The sequence below is a fragment of the Aotus nancymaae genome, unplaced genomic scaffold, assembly GCF_030222135.1.
Source record: "Aotus nancymaae isolate 86718 unplaced genomic scaffold, 86718_ANA_hifiasm-v0.15.2.pri h1tg000033l, whole genome shotgun sequence".
NCBI classification, from domain to species: domain Eukaryota; kingdom Metazoa; phylum Chordata; class Mammalia; order Primates; family Aotidae; genus Aotus; species Aotus nancymaae.
Genome location: NW_026988447.1, coordinates 38,887,969 through 38,904,040, shown reverse-complemented (window position 1 = coordinate 38,904,040; position 16,072 = coordinate 38,887,969). Strand labels below are relative to the sequence as shown.

General features: G+C 33.5%; 1 protein-coding gene across 1 annotated transcript in view; it reads left to right on the top strand.

The window, feature by feature from the left end:
- Positions 1-16,072, top strand: part of HSPA4L (heat shock protein family A (Hsp70) member 4 like) — a 51,150-nt gene that overhangs the window by 28,266 nt on the left and 6,812 nt on the right. The window contains exons 12-17 of the mRNA XM_012473051.3: positions 1,217-1,416; positions 7,018-7,116; positions 9,119-9,256; positions 11,490-11,615; positions 12,235-12,342; positions 15,402-15,521. Of these exons, the coding sequence (XP_012328474.1) occupies positions 1,217-1,416; positions 7,018-7,116; positions 9,119-9,256; positions 11,490-11,615; positions 12,235-12,342; positions 15,402-15,521 (791 nt within the window). The remainder of the gene's footprint in view (positions 1-1,216; positions 1,417-7,017; positions 7,117-9,118; positions 9,257-11,489; positions 11,616-12,234; positions 12,343-15,401; positions 15,522-16,072) is intronic.

The window sequence follows — 16,072 nt, the reverse complement described above, 5'->3', positions numbered from 1 at the left end:
ATTTAAAAGAATTTTGAGGTTTTTAATTTTTGTCTATGTACTGATTTATAGACTAAGAAGGGGAGAGTACAAAAATTATAAATATTTCAAGGACTATTATATAAAACAGTACAATTACGAAGATGATATTAGTTTGCTAGGGCTGCTATAACAGTACCACAAGCTAGGTGGCTTAAACAGTATAAATTTATTGTCTCAGTTATGGAGGTTAGAAGTCCGAAGTCAAGGTATCTCCAAATACAGTCACAGGCTAAGCATAGTGGCTTATGCCTGTAATCCTAGCACTTTGAGGCAGGAGGATTGCTTGAGCCCAAGAGTTCGAGACCCGTGTGGACAACATAGTGAGACCGAATCTGACTAAAAATCAGAAAAATTAGCTAGACATGGTAGCGTGCACCTGTAGTCCCAGCTACTTGAAGGCTGAGGTGAGAGTATTGCTTGAGCCTGGGAGGTTGAGGCTGCAGTGACCTATGATCATGCCACTGCACTACAGCCTGGGTGACAGAGTGAAACCATGTCTCAAAACAAAACACCCATAGTCACATTCTGAGATTTTTTAAGCACAGTGGGGGGTAAAATTTAACCCATAAAAAAGTCATCCAAGTTTTTTACTACCTGATTTTTCTGCCTAGTATTTGCTCTTCTACAATAAATATTATATATATGAGATTTCTTTAAAGAAATAAAACATTAATAGATTTCTTAAAGCATTGATAATCTCTGCAGGTATTAGTGACTGTAAACTTTGCAGTTTTACTATAGGAAAAATCCTAAAAAATATTGAAATTGCTTTATGAATTACCAAGATGATTATGATTTGTAAAGCTTATATCAAAAAAGGTAGTATCTAGTTTTCAAACTTAGAAACTGAATTTTGCTATTTTGGTTTTCAAGTACCAGCATTATAAGATAACTTATTGCCTTTGAATCAAATTGTCCATGGTTAAATTCCCAATGCTTTTTTTTTTTCCTAGAATTGATGATTTTGGGCAGGTTACTTAAGCTTTCTGAGACTTAGTAACAGGTTTGTTATGGTTTGTAAAAAATAATCTAGGGGAAGTACCTGCCCCATAGTGATCAATTAGGATATGATCATAATTATTGCCAACATGATTATTTGCCAACGTCTTAAAGGTGATAGCCAAATTATTCAATAAATGAATTGAATAAGTTAATCTGAAGCTCACATACTGATCAAAGTTCTTTTTTCCTTAAGGGAGCTTCACTATTCAGAATGTTTTTCCACAGTCTGATGGTGATAGTTCCAAAGTGAAGGTTAAGGTTCGTGTTAACATCCATGGAATCTTCAGTGTGGCTAGTGCATCAGTAATTGAGAAGCAGAATTTGGAAGGCGATCACAGTGATGCTCCAATGGAGACAGAAACTTCATTTAAAAATGAAAACAAAGATAATGTGGTATGTCGAAATCCATTCTCAATGTTCTTGTAATAGGTAATGTATACAGTATATTTTAATTATAATTGGGACTTTAATGGTTGAATACATTACTCTCTTGAGTTTTGGCTTTGAATTTCTGCTGTGGAGTCAATGTAAAGTCTTAAAAGATTAAAGATTAAAGAAAAGATTAAAGAATAGTACTATTTTCAGTGCTTTACATCTTTCACATCTTAATATACTTTTTAAGAGTTTGGTACATCTTTCATAGCATTATATGGAGCATGTTAACCTGGAGTTCTTTTCCAAGTTCTTAACTTCAATTAAAACATGTATTTTATTATGGCTAGATTTTTAGCTTACAGATAAAACCAATTCAGAATGATAAATTTTGAAGTATACATTTCATGCCTAATAAAGAATTTTTCTGGGTTTATTTGAGAGACATCTGAGACAGTTAAGGAGAGGAATGTGCTGTACATTCAGTAATATTAAAGTACAGATTTTTAAACTTTTTCTTTATTAAAGTGTTCTTTGGCACTGAATTTACTTTGGAGATACTGTAGATGAAATCTTAGGAGAACTTTATTGTATTTCATTATACAATGTTTTCATCTTTTTATGTGCACTCCTCATGAATTATTTTTGTGCATTATTTTTAATGACATTTATTAGTTTTTTGTTTTTCTAATTACAATTGGAAATCTGCCCTAGATTTTCTTTTGTTCTATTTCAAGATGGTTTCTCCCTTTTCTGAAGATTGGCTTTTGTTTGATTTTGTTAATAATTACTGTGCATCATTCTTCCAAATTGATCAGAATTCAACCACTAGCCTTTAAACTACTTCATTTAGAACTGTGGCTTTTTTTTTTCTTTCTTTTTTTTTTTTTTGAGACGGAGTCTCACTTTGTCACCAGGCTGGAGTGCATGATCTCAGCTCACTGCAACCTCTACCTCCCAGGTTCAAGTGATTCTCTTGCCTCAGCCTCCCAAGTAGCTAGGACTACAGTCATGTGCCACCACACCCAGCTGATTTTTGTATTTTTAGTAGAGATGGGGTTTCACCATGTTGGCCAGGATGGTCTCAATCTCTTGACCTCATGATCTGCTTGCCTTGGCCTCCCAAAGTGCTGGGATTACAGACGTGAGCCATTGCATCTGGCCATTTTTCTTTCAGTCTTTTATAATTTTGTAATCACTTTCTTATTTGAATTGAGGAAGAGGAAATGTCTTTATCTGTTAGTGAAGATACGGTTTTTCATAAATTAACGTAAGAATGATTGGTGAAAAGTTAATATTTCAAATTACAATCCACAGTAACTTAGATAAATAAATTTAATTCATTAAGATTTATTTTTACTAAAATTGAAAGTGCTTTCTTTGTATGCCTTCCAAGACCAGGTGTTCATAATCATTTATCTTTTTGTTAAGTATTTCTGCTGAGGCCTTTAATTTTCTTTATATAATATTAGTGAATCCTGGGAACTGAAAATACAATAAGAATAATATGGCACCCATGTTGTACTTCCCCTGGCATTTCTTATTTTCTGCTTTTGTTTGTGAGCTGGAAATTTAATTAACCAAACTTTAAAGGATGATTTCTGGATGTGAACCTAGTGGGTTCACCTGTGAATAAAGTGCACAGATATATGACATCTGCTTTGGTTACTCAGAGACTTAGCTGCTTATGATAGTTTTTGGCTTGCTCTAGAACATTTGCAGGCAGTTGAAGTTCCCATATAAGGAATTTCTAGATAGTTGATACGTTCCTTAATATTTCTTTTACAATGTGTGTAATCAAAAGAAAAAGGTAGCTAACATGCTAACATTATGGATCATATACTTGACATTGTTGGTGAGCACATTCATGTATATATTATCTTTTAAATCCCTATCACAGCTATATAATAAGTATTGAAAAAGTGGTAGTTTATTTCCTTTTCCTTGCTAATAAAAGTGATGATGCTGAAAACCTTGTGTTGAAAATATTCTGTGCACTTACTTTTTTTGAGATGAAGTGTCGCCCAGGCTGGAGTTCAGTGGCGCGATCTCAGCTCACTGCAATATCCGCCTGCCAGGTTCAAGCAGTTCTCCTACCTCTCAGCCTCCTGAGTAGCTGGGATTACAGGCACACACCACCACACCTGCTAATTTTTGTATTTTTAATAGAGATGGGGTTTCACCATCTTGGTCAGGCTGGTCTCAAACTCCTGACCTTGTGATCTGCCTGGCTCAGCCTCCCAAAGTGCTGGGATTACAGGTGTGGGCCACGGTTCCTGGCCCGTGCACTTTCTTAATTGTTCTTTCTAGGATTTTTCTCTTTAGTTCTGTATTTGGAAGTTTAAAGACTTAAATACCATTATAAAGTAGTCACCTCTTCCCCTCAAAAAAGTGAACTAATTCAAAGACTCTGGAAGCTAATTGTTTAAATTTCAAGGGGTGGGGAATAATACGATAAAAAGTTCTTATTTTTACTCTATTCTAGCTGATGGTGTTGCTGATTCCGAGGTAGGTAAAGAGGCTCAGACATAAACCAGTGAACATCAGCAGAAGCCTTTTTTTTTTTTCTATGAGGGTCAATTTATATGTGTTATTTTCTAATTCAAAATTAAAAGAGCATTGATTTTCCAGAAAAATCACAATAGAGTTTGCTGACATCAATGTAATGATGTGTGAGAAAATTGACACCTCTCTTGTAGGTATAATTTAATACAGAGGCATATTAAGGAATTACTACATCAAGCCCTGGGTACTTTGGTTTGTGCCTATAGTTTCAGCTACTCAGGATGCTGAAGCCAGAGTTTGAGTCCAGCCTGGATAGCATATCTGCAAAAAAAAAGAAAAATTATCACATCTTAAACTATATCACAAAACAGGGATCAAAGAAACTATATGCTATTCATCTTACTAGTACCACAGTTTATTTCCCAGTTGTTGACCATTTGGGTTCTTTATCTTTTTATCTATCTCTGTTTATTTTTTAATTCAAAATATTTGATTGCTTATGTGTAGCCAGGACTCTTCTGTGTACTAGGGATACAGTGATAAACAAGATTGAAAAGGTTGCCATCCATCTGTAACTTACAGTCTAGTGGGAAAGGACAGGCAAGAAGCAAAAAGATGGCATATAAATTTAAAGGAAATTAATGGGGATGCATAGTAGAAACCATGTGATAGTGATGAAGAAACCACTTAGGAAGGAACAGGTAAGCTAGTCTGAATGATGCAAAAGGCAGTTTGAGGATAAGGAGTAGGTAGGTAGTTGTCCAGGCAGAGTGAATAACAAATACAAAGGCACTGAGGCAGGAAAACTTTTGTGTGTGTGTGTTACAAATGGAAGAGTGGTTTGTGTATAGGATATAGTTGTGGAGAATGGGAGAATAGCAGAAAAAAATGAAATTGAGAGAGTGAATCAAGATACAAATCGGATAAAACCTTACAGTTCATAATAATATCTAGATTTGTTTAAGTGGTTTATGTTTATTTAACAAATAACTATGAGTACCTAAAATGTATGCTTGGCTATAGCAGCAAACAGAAGGATGATTTCAACTGTCATGGAGTTTAAAATCCATCAGGGAAGCTGGAGTCTAGAGGCACTTCCATTAGTTATCCCACTATTGATAATAATTCTGTAAATGTTTTTAAATAATTTTAAAGTATTAACAAATTATTACCATTTTATATCCATTTTAAGATGTATAATTTTCCACTTTTAAATATATTTTAATGAAATGAGTCTTGATAACATATTTGCTGTTGGCCATGGCAATAGTCATGAGATACTTCTCATTACCTGTGCATCTGTGAACTCAGTTGTTATTCCTAGTGGCTTGACTATGTAGTTGGCAACCTCTTGACATTTTAGTGAACAAACCATTTAAGGAAGGAATGTGAGTCCTGGTTGTTTGAAAACAGGTTGTGATTAAGATACAGTCATAAGTCTTGTAGAGTAGGTATTAGTGGCTTGTAAGAAACACTAGAGACCAAATTAGAGCAACTTTTAAACAAATGCTGAGTCATTTGCACTCCTGATGACACATAGAATGATATTGTGTAGAAAAATACATTAACAACTGGATTAAGTGATTCATTAGTTAGATTCTGAATGTGAAGAAATTTTAGAAATAACTACTTCATCTGGTTTATTTTTCTTTTCTCTCTAAAAGAGATATAAATATATAAATGGAAGAGCTCTTTTCAATAAATGTAAAAATTCTAAGTGATCAGGCATTGCAGCCATTTAATTGACAACATTTTTTTCAGAGTAATACAAAAATTAGTTAATAACTCAACATTTTATCACTTTTTTCACCTCTTATCTATCAACAGGGTTGGGGAGGTTGTAAGGTGGGGAAGAGAGTTGGAAGGAGGGGAGTTGAAATACCAGAAATAATTGACTTTTTTTGTTCATTTGTTTGAAACAGAGTCTCGCTGTGTTGCCCAGGCTGGAGTGCAGTGGCACGGTCTCAGCTCACTGCAACCTCCATCTCCTGGGGTCAAGCAATTCTCTTGCCTCAGCCTCATGAGTAGCTGGGATTACAGGTGTGCACCACCACACCTGGCTCATTTTTGTGTTTTTAGTAGAGATTGGGTTTCACTAGGTTGGTCAGGCTGGTCTCGAACTCTTGACCTCATGATCCACCCACCTCGCTCTCTCAAAGAATAATTGATCTTTTAACTAAAAAAAATTCTCTCCTCTTTGGCAGAAATAAGCTTTTAATCAAAATAGCTTTCTGGTTATCACAGATTTGCTTAATTCTAGATGTAGTCGGAGACCTAAATTATGCCGATTCCTACATTTCAAGCTTTCTTCAGGAGGATGCTGACAGATAGGATTAAGAAGGTGACCAAAAAAATATACACATGGGATTATTTGCCAAGTGGAGAGTTCATTTTGGAGATTTTATTGGTAAAAAGTTTGGTTTTTAGACATAAAAAGAAAATCTTAAAAGTATACCTTTTAATAATTTAGAAACACCCACTTTGAGTTTTGATGAATTTATATCAAAACTCAAAGTGGGTGTTTCTAATTATTTTACATTTTACAATTAAAGATATATAGTATTGTATTTGTGTAATTCACAGATTTTGTATCTTTTTCATTTTATTTTCTCGTGTTATTTATAAACTTTTTTTATGTCAGGTTGAATGTTTTTATTTAAGTTCTGGGATATATGTGCACAATGTGTAGGTTTGTTACATGGGTATACACGTGCCATAGTGGTTTGCTGCACCCATCAACCCATCATCTAAATTAGGTATTTCTCCTAATGCTGTCCCACTCTTAGCCTGCAACCCTTGAATGTTCTCTCTTTTTTTTTTTTTTTGTAAGTTTTTGGAAATCTTGATTTGTAAATTTGACTTGAGAACAATTTTCCATGTATTTTGCAATTATTTAGCCATAAATCAAGCAAGATTTATCCCATAGCATCAAATAGATCTTTTTACTTAAAACTGTTAATCTGTTTATTTGTAGCAATTCTCGTTTGAAAAATGAGCTTCTGCTTAACTCTTTCTACATTTTACATTCAAAACAGGCTTGAACTCTAAGATGCGGTTTACATTTTTAAAACAAGAAAAAAGACACTGCATATACTATCAATTATGTATTCTTTCTAGGATAAAATGCAGGTTGACCAAGAAGAAGGAGGGCATCAAAGATGTCATGCTGAACACACCCCAGAAGAGGAAATTGATCATACAGGAGCCAAAACAAAGGTTTGGTTTACTTTTGCTGTAGTTGTGTCTTTTTGAAATTGATATTTTGAATTACTATATTTTATAATGCTTTCTTTTAACACGCTTGATATTTTTGATCTCAGAATTTTTTTATAAAAATGTATAGAAAGCTGATAGCCAGAATAAATATACTTTAATGATTTGTTAAGAGTTGTGCTTTTTTAAAATGAACTCTAATAACATAAGCAAAATTACCTTTTTTGGTAGAAAAAAATATATATTTTTCATTAACAGTTTTTCTCAACTCATGAGAGCACATGAACACAAACACTGAGGCCTGCTGGAGAGTGGAGGGTGGAAGGGAGAGAGAGGATCCTTCCCCTTAATTGGTACAAGGTTTAATATCTGGATGATGAAATAATCTGTACAACAAAACTCCTGTGACATGGAGTTTACCTATATAATCTGCACATATGCCCTTGAACTTAAAAGTTAAAAAAAAAAAAAAAAATTGATCAAAGAACCCAACAGTAAAATGGCCTAAATTCTTTACCTTAAATCATTATATCTCATGTTTCACCAATAACTGCATTGTATTTCTGAAGTATGAATATGTAAGTTAAAATTTTATTTTTAAGTGAAAAAAATCATATTCAGAAAAATATGAGATGGAACAGGCTATATGAGGAAAACTTATATTAGCTGTACTCTGTATCTCAGAATTAACCACTTAATTCTGTATCTCAGAATTAACCACTTAATTAACCAATTAAGTATTTTGTTGCATCTCAAAATATTTTTCTATGTATAAAAATGGGTACTTTCAAAATTAAAATGTTAAAGGGTAAACGCTTTATTGAGAGTAATTATTTTTCTAAGACAGTGATTGCCAGTAGGACAGAAGGGAGAGACCCTGTCCCAGTCACTGAGATGAATATGGTCATAACTCTAAGCCATCATCCTCAACAGATTTTTCTAACCTGCACAGAATTTAATCTATGCAGGTTAGCTGAACAGATTTATTTCTCAGAGATTATTTAGTTTTAAATCTTAGATTCTAAAGTTATTTAAAACCTACAAACTTTTTTTCCAAAATTTTGATTGCTGAACAGCTTTATTGAGATAGTTTACTGATCATTCAATTCATCCAGTTAGGTTTACAGTTTTTAGTATATTCAGTTGTAGAACCATCATCACAATTTTAGAACATTTTCATCATCTCAAATAGAAGCCTAGTGTCTATTAGCAGTGACTTCCCATTTCCCTTCAACCCTCTCCCTGCCAGCCACAGGGATTAGGCAATAGATTTGCCTTTTCTGAACATTTTATATAAGTACAGTTATACAGTATGTGGTTATTTGTGACTGGCTTCTTTCACTAAGCATAATGTTTTCAAGGTTCATCCAGATTGTAGAATATATCAGTATTCCTTTTTATGGCCAAATAATATTACATCGTATGAATACATACCACATTTTATTTATCCATCTATCAGTTGATAGACATTTGGGTTATTTTCACTTTTTCACTATTATGAATAATGCTGTTACGAACAATCATATACAAGTTTTTGTGGGAATCTGTATTTTCATTTTTCTTGGGCATATACCTAGGAATGGAATTGCTGGGTCATAATTGTTTAGCATTTTTATTAACATTGTTTGTTAACATTGTCATCTTTGTTTAACATTTTGAGAAACTTTGTAACTGTTTTCCGCTGTAACATTTTACAATCCTGCAAGCAATGTATGAGAGGTTGCAGTTTTCCCACATCTTCACCGACATTTATTATTTTCTATATTTTTGTTATAGTGGGTGAGAAGTAACTACTCGTTTTAGTTTTGATTTGCATTTCCAACATAAGATTTTTAATATAGAAACTAGGATTTAACGTACAGACTACAAAATTCCCATCAGTCTTAAGGTAGTACTTTAAAATAAATACAACAGATTGTAATAGTTTTGATTTTACTTTGTTTTACCTCTTAAATCTGTTTTTAAGCTAATTTTAGAAATTTTTACTTCTCTTTCGGTTTTGCAGTCAGCTATCTCAGACAAACAAGACCGATTAAATCAGACACTCAAAAAAGGAAAAGTCAAGAGTATTGATCTACCGATCCAGAGTAGCCTATGTAGACAACTGGGCCAAGATCTTCTCAACAGCTACATTGAAAATGAGGTATGTAAATCTGAGTTGATGTTGAAATAGGTGGTAGTTTATTCTGAGATTTCGTAGAAGTTAATGATTATCTCTAAAATTTAGGGAACTAGTTTATAACTCCTAAGGAATTATATTAAGTAGATTACTGAACTACTATATTTCTTAGAAAATACTGAGCTACTTTATTATTTACAAAATACTGAGCTGTATTAATGCTGTATGTACTATATAGCTTTCATCTTAGTTATATGAAAAATACGTATTGCCTTCCCTAGGAAAAGACTTTTCTGAAACTGAGTCTTCCTTTTATTCTGTCTTTAACAGTAACATCCAGCAGACAACATATGGGGAAATACTAGCTGTTCCCCTCTTCTCCTGTGTTGTCCTTAAAGATTATATCTCTATTCAGAATGTTTTCTGACATCCATTAAATATTTTTTTTAAAGAAATCTGTGTCATTCTTGACATTTTCTTACATGTTCTTTTCTGTTTACATGTTTAAGTTACAGTATCTGGATGAAACAAGTTTTGTTTTTTTTACCAGTAGCTGTGTAAGAAGTAATTTATATTTTTTAAGTTTACATTTAAGTGGTAGTTCCTAATTTTTACAAGTTTGGCTGGCATTTAAAGGTCAGTCTTCTTTGAAGTGTCTCATAGTCTACCATTTGCTGTATGTTTATTGTATCAAGAGATTTTGACTTTACAATGGTTGCGTTTGTAGTACCTATCTATATCATCTATTCATGATAATTGTTAAAGGCTGCATTTTATGTGACGCAGGCATTCCTGGAGATTCTGAATAGTTCAGAATTTGTATGTCTTGAGAAAAATTTTCCCAAAGGAATGAATTGTAGGGAAGCACAGTTATGGCAAATTTTGTATATAAAATGAGACTTTTTCTTAACTTTTGAATGTCTCATTATTTTCAATTCACAAATGTGAACACATTGTAGTTTATAAAGGGATTCTTAAGTTTACATGTGTTTTTATTAAAGTGAAAAATTTGCTCAAGTATTATAATCTTTAGGTTATTTCTTTGGTTTTGTTCATCATAAACTAACATCTGTAAATACTGTTATATCATATTTTTACCCTCCAACCTATGAAGTGTAGGTTCTGTTAGAGAACTACATTTTACAGGTAAGGAAACTGAGACACAAGTAGACTAAATCACCGAGAATACCCCTTCCAAGGCTTTTATTCAGTACTGGTTATGTGTCAAGCGTAGAACTAAATATTTTATATGAATTCTCTCAACCTTATTAGCAGCCCTATGAGTTAGATGGAATTATGCTCTCTGTTTTAGGATAAGAAAACTTATGTTTAGATTATTTTCCTGCTATCTCAAGCTAGTAAATAGGGAACCTAGGATTTTAAGCCGAGTATGTAAAATGACAGTAGGCTATGTTTTGTTTTGTTTTTTGTTTAACAGCTTTATTGAGATACATTTACATATCATAATTAACCCATTTAAAGTATACAACTCAATGCTTTTCAGTATACTACATTAATTTTTTTACATGAAATTTGCTATTGTAACCATTTTTAAGTGTTTAATTCAATAGCTTTAATTACATTCACAGTATTGTGCATCCATCACCAGTATCTTATTTTCAAAACAATTCCATCACCCCAAACATAAACTCTATAATAACTTACCTTCCTCCCTTCTTCCAGTTTCCTAGTTTGTCTTTATGAATTGCCTAGTTATCAATAGATTAGAATCATGTTAAGTGGGATTATACAATGATTGTCCTTTTGTATCTGGCTTATTTTACTTGGCATAGTGACTTCAATGTTCACCCTTGTTTCAGCACGTATCATTACTTCATTTCTTCTTATAACTAAATAAAATACTACATTGTGTTTATGTACTTTTTTATTCATCTATTAGCGCACACTTGGGTCGTTTTAACTTTTTGGCTATTGTAAATAATGCTGCGGTGAACATTGACATACAAATATCTGTTCAAGTCCCTGCTTTCAGTTTCTTCGTGTTTATATCTAGGAGTGAAATTGAAATTCTGTGCTTAGCACTTTGAGGGACAGCCAAAAGGTTTTCCATAGTGGCTGCAGCATTTCACATGCCTGCCAGCAGTGTACAAGGGTTTCACTTTCTCCACATCCTCATGAATACTTTTTTTATTATAATCATCCTAGTGAATGTGAAATGGTATCTTACTGTGGTTTTGATTTGTTATTTCCCTAATGCATGTTCTTATGGCAACTAATCTGAGGCTTTTTGAAATAGGGGAAGATGATTATGCAAGATAAGTTAGAGAAAGAAAGAAATGATGCTAAGAATGCTGTTGAAGAATATGTGTATGATTTTAGAGACAGGCTGGGCACTGTCTATGAAAAATTCATCACTCCAGAAGTAAGTCTGAATTCTGTAATTTTTTGTGAGAACTGTTTACATGTTTACTTGAGAATGCTAGTACAAATTATGTAAATAAATATACCATATTTTGTTATTGTTGCCGATCTTGGGGCCCACATGGGGAAGGTTCTTAGTTATTTTTACAAGTTGCCAGAAGTATGGCAAAAAACACTTTTTGAATAAGAAGTTAGAAAACTTTGAAATTTGATGTTTTATACTTGAAAAACATCCCATCCTTCCCTGATTTTTAATTTTTATTATTTATTTGAGACAGCATCTGGCTGTGTCACCCCAGGCTGGAGTGCAGTGGCTCAATTTCAGCTCACTGCAACCTCTACTTCCCGGACTCAAGCAATCCTGTCTCACCTCACCCTCACAAGTAGATGGGAATATAGGCACGTGCCATCATGCCTGACTAATTTTTTAATTTGTTGTAGAAATGTGATTTTGCCATGTTGCCCAGGCTGGTTTCTTAACTTCTGAGCTCAAGCAATCCTCCAACCTTGGCCTTTCAAACTGTTGGGATTACAGACATGAGGCACTGCACTGGGCCCAATGATGACTGCTATTTCTAAGGAAAGCATTTTTAATTAGTGTCTCTCAAATATATTACTAGGACTTGAATAAACTGTCTGCAATGTTGGAAGACACAGAAAATTGGCTTTATGAAGAAGGAGAGGACCAACCTAAACAAGTTTATGTGGATAAGCTTCAAGAACTAAAGGTACATTTTTTTAAGTCCATGTTAGTATAAATCAGTATTTTTTTCTAAAAATTAAGGTGTAAGAGTACCATGTATGTTCTATTAATATTTTAGTTGCAGGGAACATTGTATATATTTATGGTGTATGACATGATGTTTTGATTATGCACACATTGTGGAATGGCTAAGTCAAGCTATTTAACAAATGCATTACCTCATATACTTTTCTTGCTTTGGGAGGGAGAACACGTACAATCTACTCTCTCAAGCGGTTTTCAGATATACAGCATACTGTTAGGTATATATGGTAACTCTGGTTACCATGATGTACAGTAGATCTCTTGGACATTTTCCACTTGTCTAACTGAAATTTTGTGTCCTTTGACCAGTAGCTCTCCATCATACCATCCCCTGGTAACCACCAATTCTACTATCTTTCTTCTACGAGTTTACCTTTTTTAGATCGGATCTTTGAGATCATGCAGTATTTGTCTTTTTTGTGCCTGGCATATTTCAGTTAGCATAATGTCCTTCAGATTCATCTAAGTTGTCTCAAATGACAGGATTTACTTCTTTTTAAGACTGAATAGTATTCCATTGTATATGCATACTACATTTTCATTATCCATCATTTCATTGATGGACACTTAAATTGATTCTGTATTTTTATTGATTCTGTATTTTGGCTATTGTGAATAACACTGCAGCGAACATGGAGTTCAGATATCCTTTTGGCATACTGATTTTATTTTCTTTGGATATATACCCAGTAGTGAGATTACTGGATCTGTATGTTTTTAGTAAGTATGTGAAAAATTTCTAAGTCAGAAATCTATAAGAGGAAAGGTTCTAATTTTAAAAGCATTTTGAGAGGTGAGCAGTGCTACATAATTGAAATCAGATAATGTGTAGTCATTTAGTTTATCATGATACTCAAATATTAATGTTGATCGGATGATCAGAGTGTTACATTTGCACAAGCTATATATTACTGGCATGTCTTTAAGAAGTGATAAGTATATCATCTTGACCCTTTCTTATCCATTAAAGGAGTCATCCTCTTTCCCTGTTCCTCTCACTCTTAACTGTCTCATGTTGGGGAGTAATAAATACCACACTGGCCAGTTGTATTTTCATAATGTAACTCATGGGGACACCTGACCAGCCAAGAACTTAAAAAATAGTGCCACTGCTCTCGATTTTGAACGTCCTTTCACAAATAAGGAAATTTAGCCACAAAATCTTATTTTATTTAGGTCAGGGGTGTTATTTTAGGGAAAGACCACTATTGACTCCTTTCTCCATACTTACTACCAAATCTGGAAAAAATAACTTAAAAGATTAAGTTTGTATGGGAAGGATGAAGGAAATTTTCAGTCATTTCTTCTTAGTATAGATCATAGCAGTTCTTTAATGTGCATATGAATTACCTGGGTGCTTATTGAAATGCAATAGATACAAGGTGGGCCCACTTTTAACAAGCTTCCAAGTGATGCTGATGCTGCTGGTCCCTGAACCATTCTTTGAATAGCAAGGGATTACATAGATGCTAAATGATGACATTAACAAGGATTTTTAGAATATGAGAAAAGATAGCCCTTTACAACTTGGGACAGGCATGAGGTGGGGGAAGGTATGCAAAAGAAGTTTCTCAACTTAAAAGAAGTTAGTATTGTGCAAAAAATTACATTCATCCCAACAAATTACTTCCAAAGGAAATAATTAGAAAACAACTAGAAAACCTAAGTTTATGATAGCAAAAGTAGGCTTTACCATATCTTCTTAGTGGTTCTTAATGCCTGTCTCCCTAAAAGAAACACAAGCCAAGCAGCTGAGGCCAGTAGAAACAATTGAAAATCCCAGCAGTTCCTATCATGGATTCTTCTGCTTCAAATATATAAGTAACCATAGAAATAAATGTTAGAGAAGTTTTCACAAGTTTTACTTTTTCTATTTTTGAGATGGCATTTAAAAATTTTAAATGGTGTCTGGGAGCAGTGAATCACACCTGTAATGTCAGCACTCTGAGAGGCCGAGGCAGGAGAATCACTTGAAGCCAGGAGTTCAAGACCAGCCTGAGCAATAAAACAAGACCCTATCTCTAAAAAAAAATAAATTAGCCAGGCACACTGGTATGGGCCTGTAGTTCCAGGTTGGGGGCTGAGGCAGGAGGATCACTTGAGCCCAGGAGTTTGAGGTTGCAGTAAGCTATGGTCATGCCACTGCACTCCAGCCTAGGTGACAGAGTAGGACCCTGTCTTGATATAAAAAGAAAATGTGGTGCTTGCTTCCCTTTCAAAAACATTTAATCTATAAAAAGTATGATAGTTTTGACAAATGTATCCTAAGATGCTAACATTAGAGGAAAGCATGGAGAAATGTCTGGTGCTTGCTATCTGTATAATTTCCTTTTAACTCTTCTGTAAATCTAAAATTTTTCTAAAATAAGCTGATTTTTGTTTAAGTATATAAAGAATTTAAAAGAAAATAGTTATTTTATCCTTCTAATATACTCCCCTTCTCAAAACTACAGAGTATGTTTTAACATTTAGAAACTCCTTAATCCAAAACATATAGGGGAAAAAAAGCTGCGTATACTACAGTACACATTTTACTGATTAAATATAAATAACATTTAGTTGACAGTAATTATCAGTACCAGTAATTATGTTGTACATAGAGGGTTATATTATGATTTTGAGTATTTGAAACCAAGTTTCAAATCTACGAATTCTGCATGCAGTATAGTTTTACAGTTTTCTTATTTTAATAGTTTTGTAAAGTTTTAACACCCAACTTCTAAGGAATTAAAGTTTTGATTGAGACTTTGGATTTGAGAGGCTAAGAAGTAATCTTAATGAGTGAGAAAAAGAGATAAGGTGTGAGGAAGGCGTCCTTGTGTAGAATTGAGGAAGTGTAGCTACTGAAACTCGCTTCCATATAGGAAAATAAGAGGGGATATACTTTTATCTGGCCATCTTTTTTTCCTATGTATCATTCTGTAAGGGCCCAATAAAAGTTTTTTGTTAAAACTCAAATAATAACAATTGTTCTTCTTTAAAAATTTCTTATGTTAACAGAAATATGGCCAGCCTATTCAAATGAAGTACATGGAACATGAAGAGAGACCAAAAGCCTTAAATGACTTGGGAAAAAAGATTCAACTTGTCATGAAAGTGATAGAAGCTTATAGAAACAAGGTATTGAATTCATAAAACCAGTTGGTGATGATGGCATTTGGATGGTACATAGAATGGGGTAAATCTAAAAGTTCTCAGCAACAAAGCTATAGCAGTTGTAGCTATCAAAGTTGAGAGACTTTGTGTACCAAATTTAAAACTTATTTTTTTATTAGAGAATTTCACTTAAGGATTCTGATACATTTGAAATACAGTGAAGGTATGTAGCTTTCATCTTTTAGAATATCCTGAAACTACATTATAAAATAATGCAGTGACCAAATCTATTGTGATCTTCATAGAGATTTCATTTTTATGTTTTTCATGTAGTGAAAAAGAGGTCCTGTCCTCTTTGACCTTTTTTTATTAAGCATCTCTTTGAGACCAGACTCTGCTAGCCTTTATTTTGTTTCTTGGCTTATTTTTCTTTTAGTTGCTTTTGTCTTCCAGTCCATTAGTCATCCATAATCTCCTGTACACTTTATTCTTTTATATACATACTCAAATCTATATAACCTTAATCTTCCCACTGTCTTTAAGCCTCAAGTATGTAGTTATACAGATGATATCTC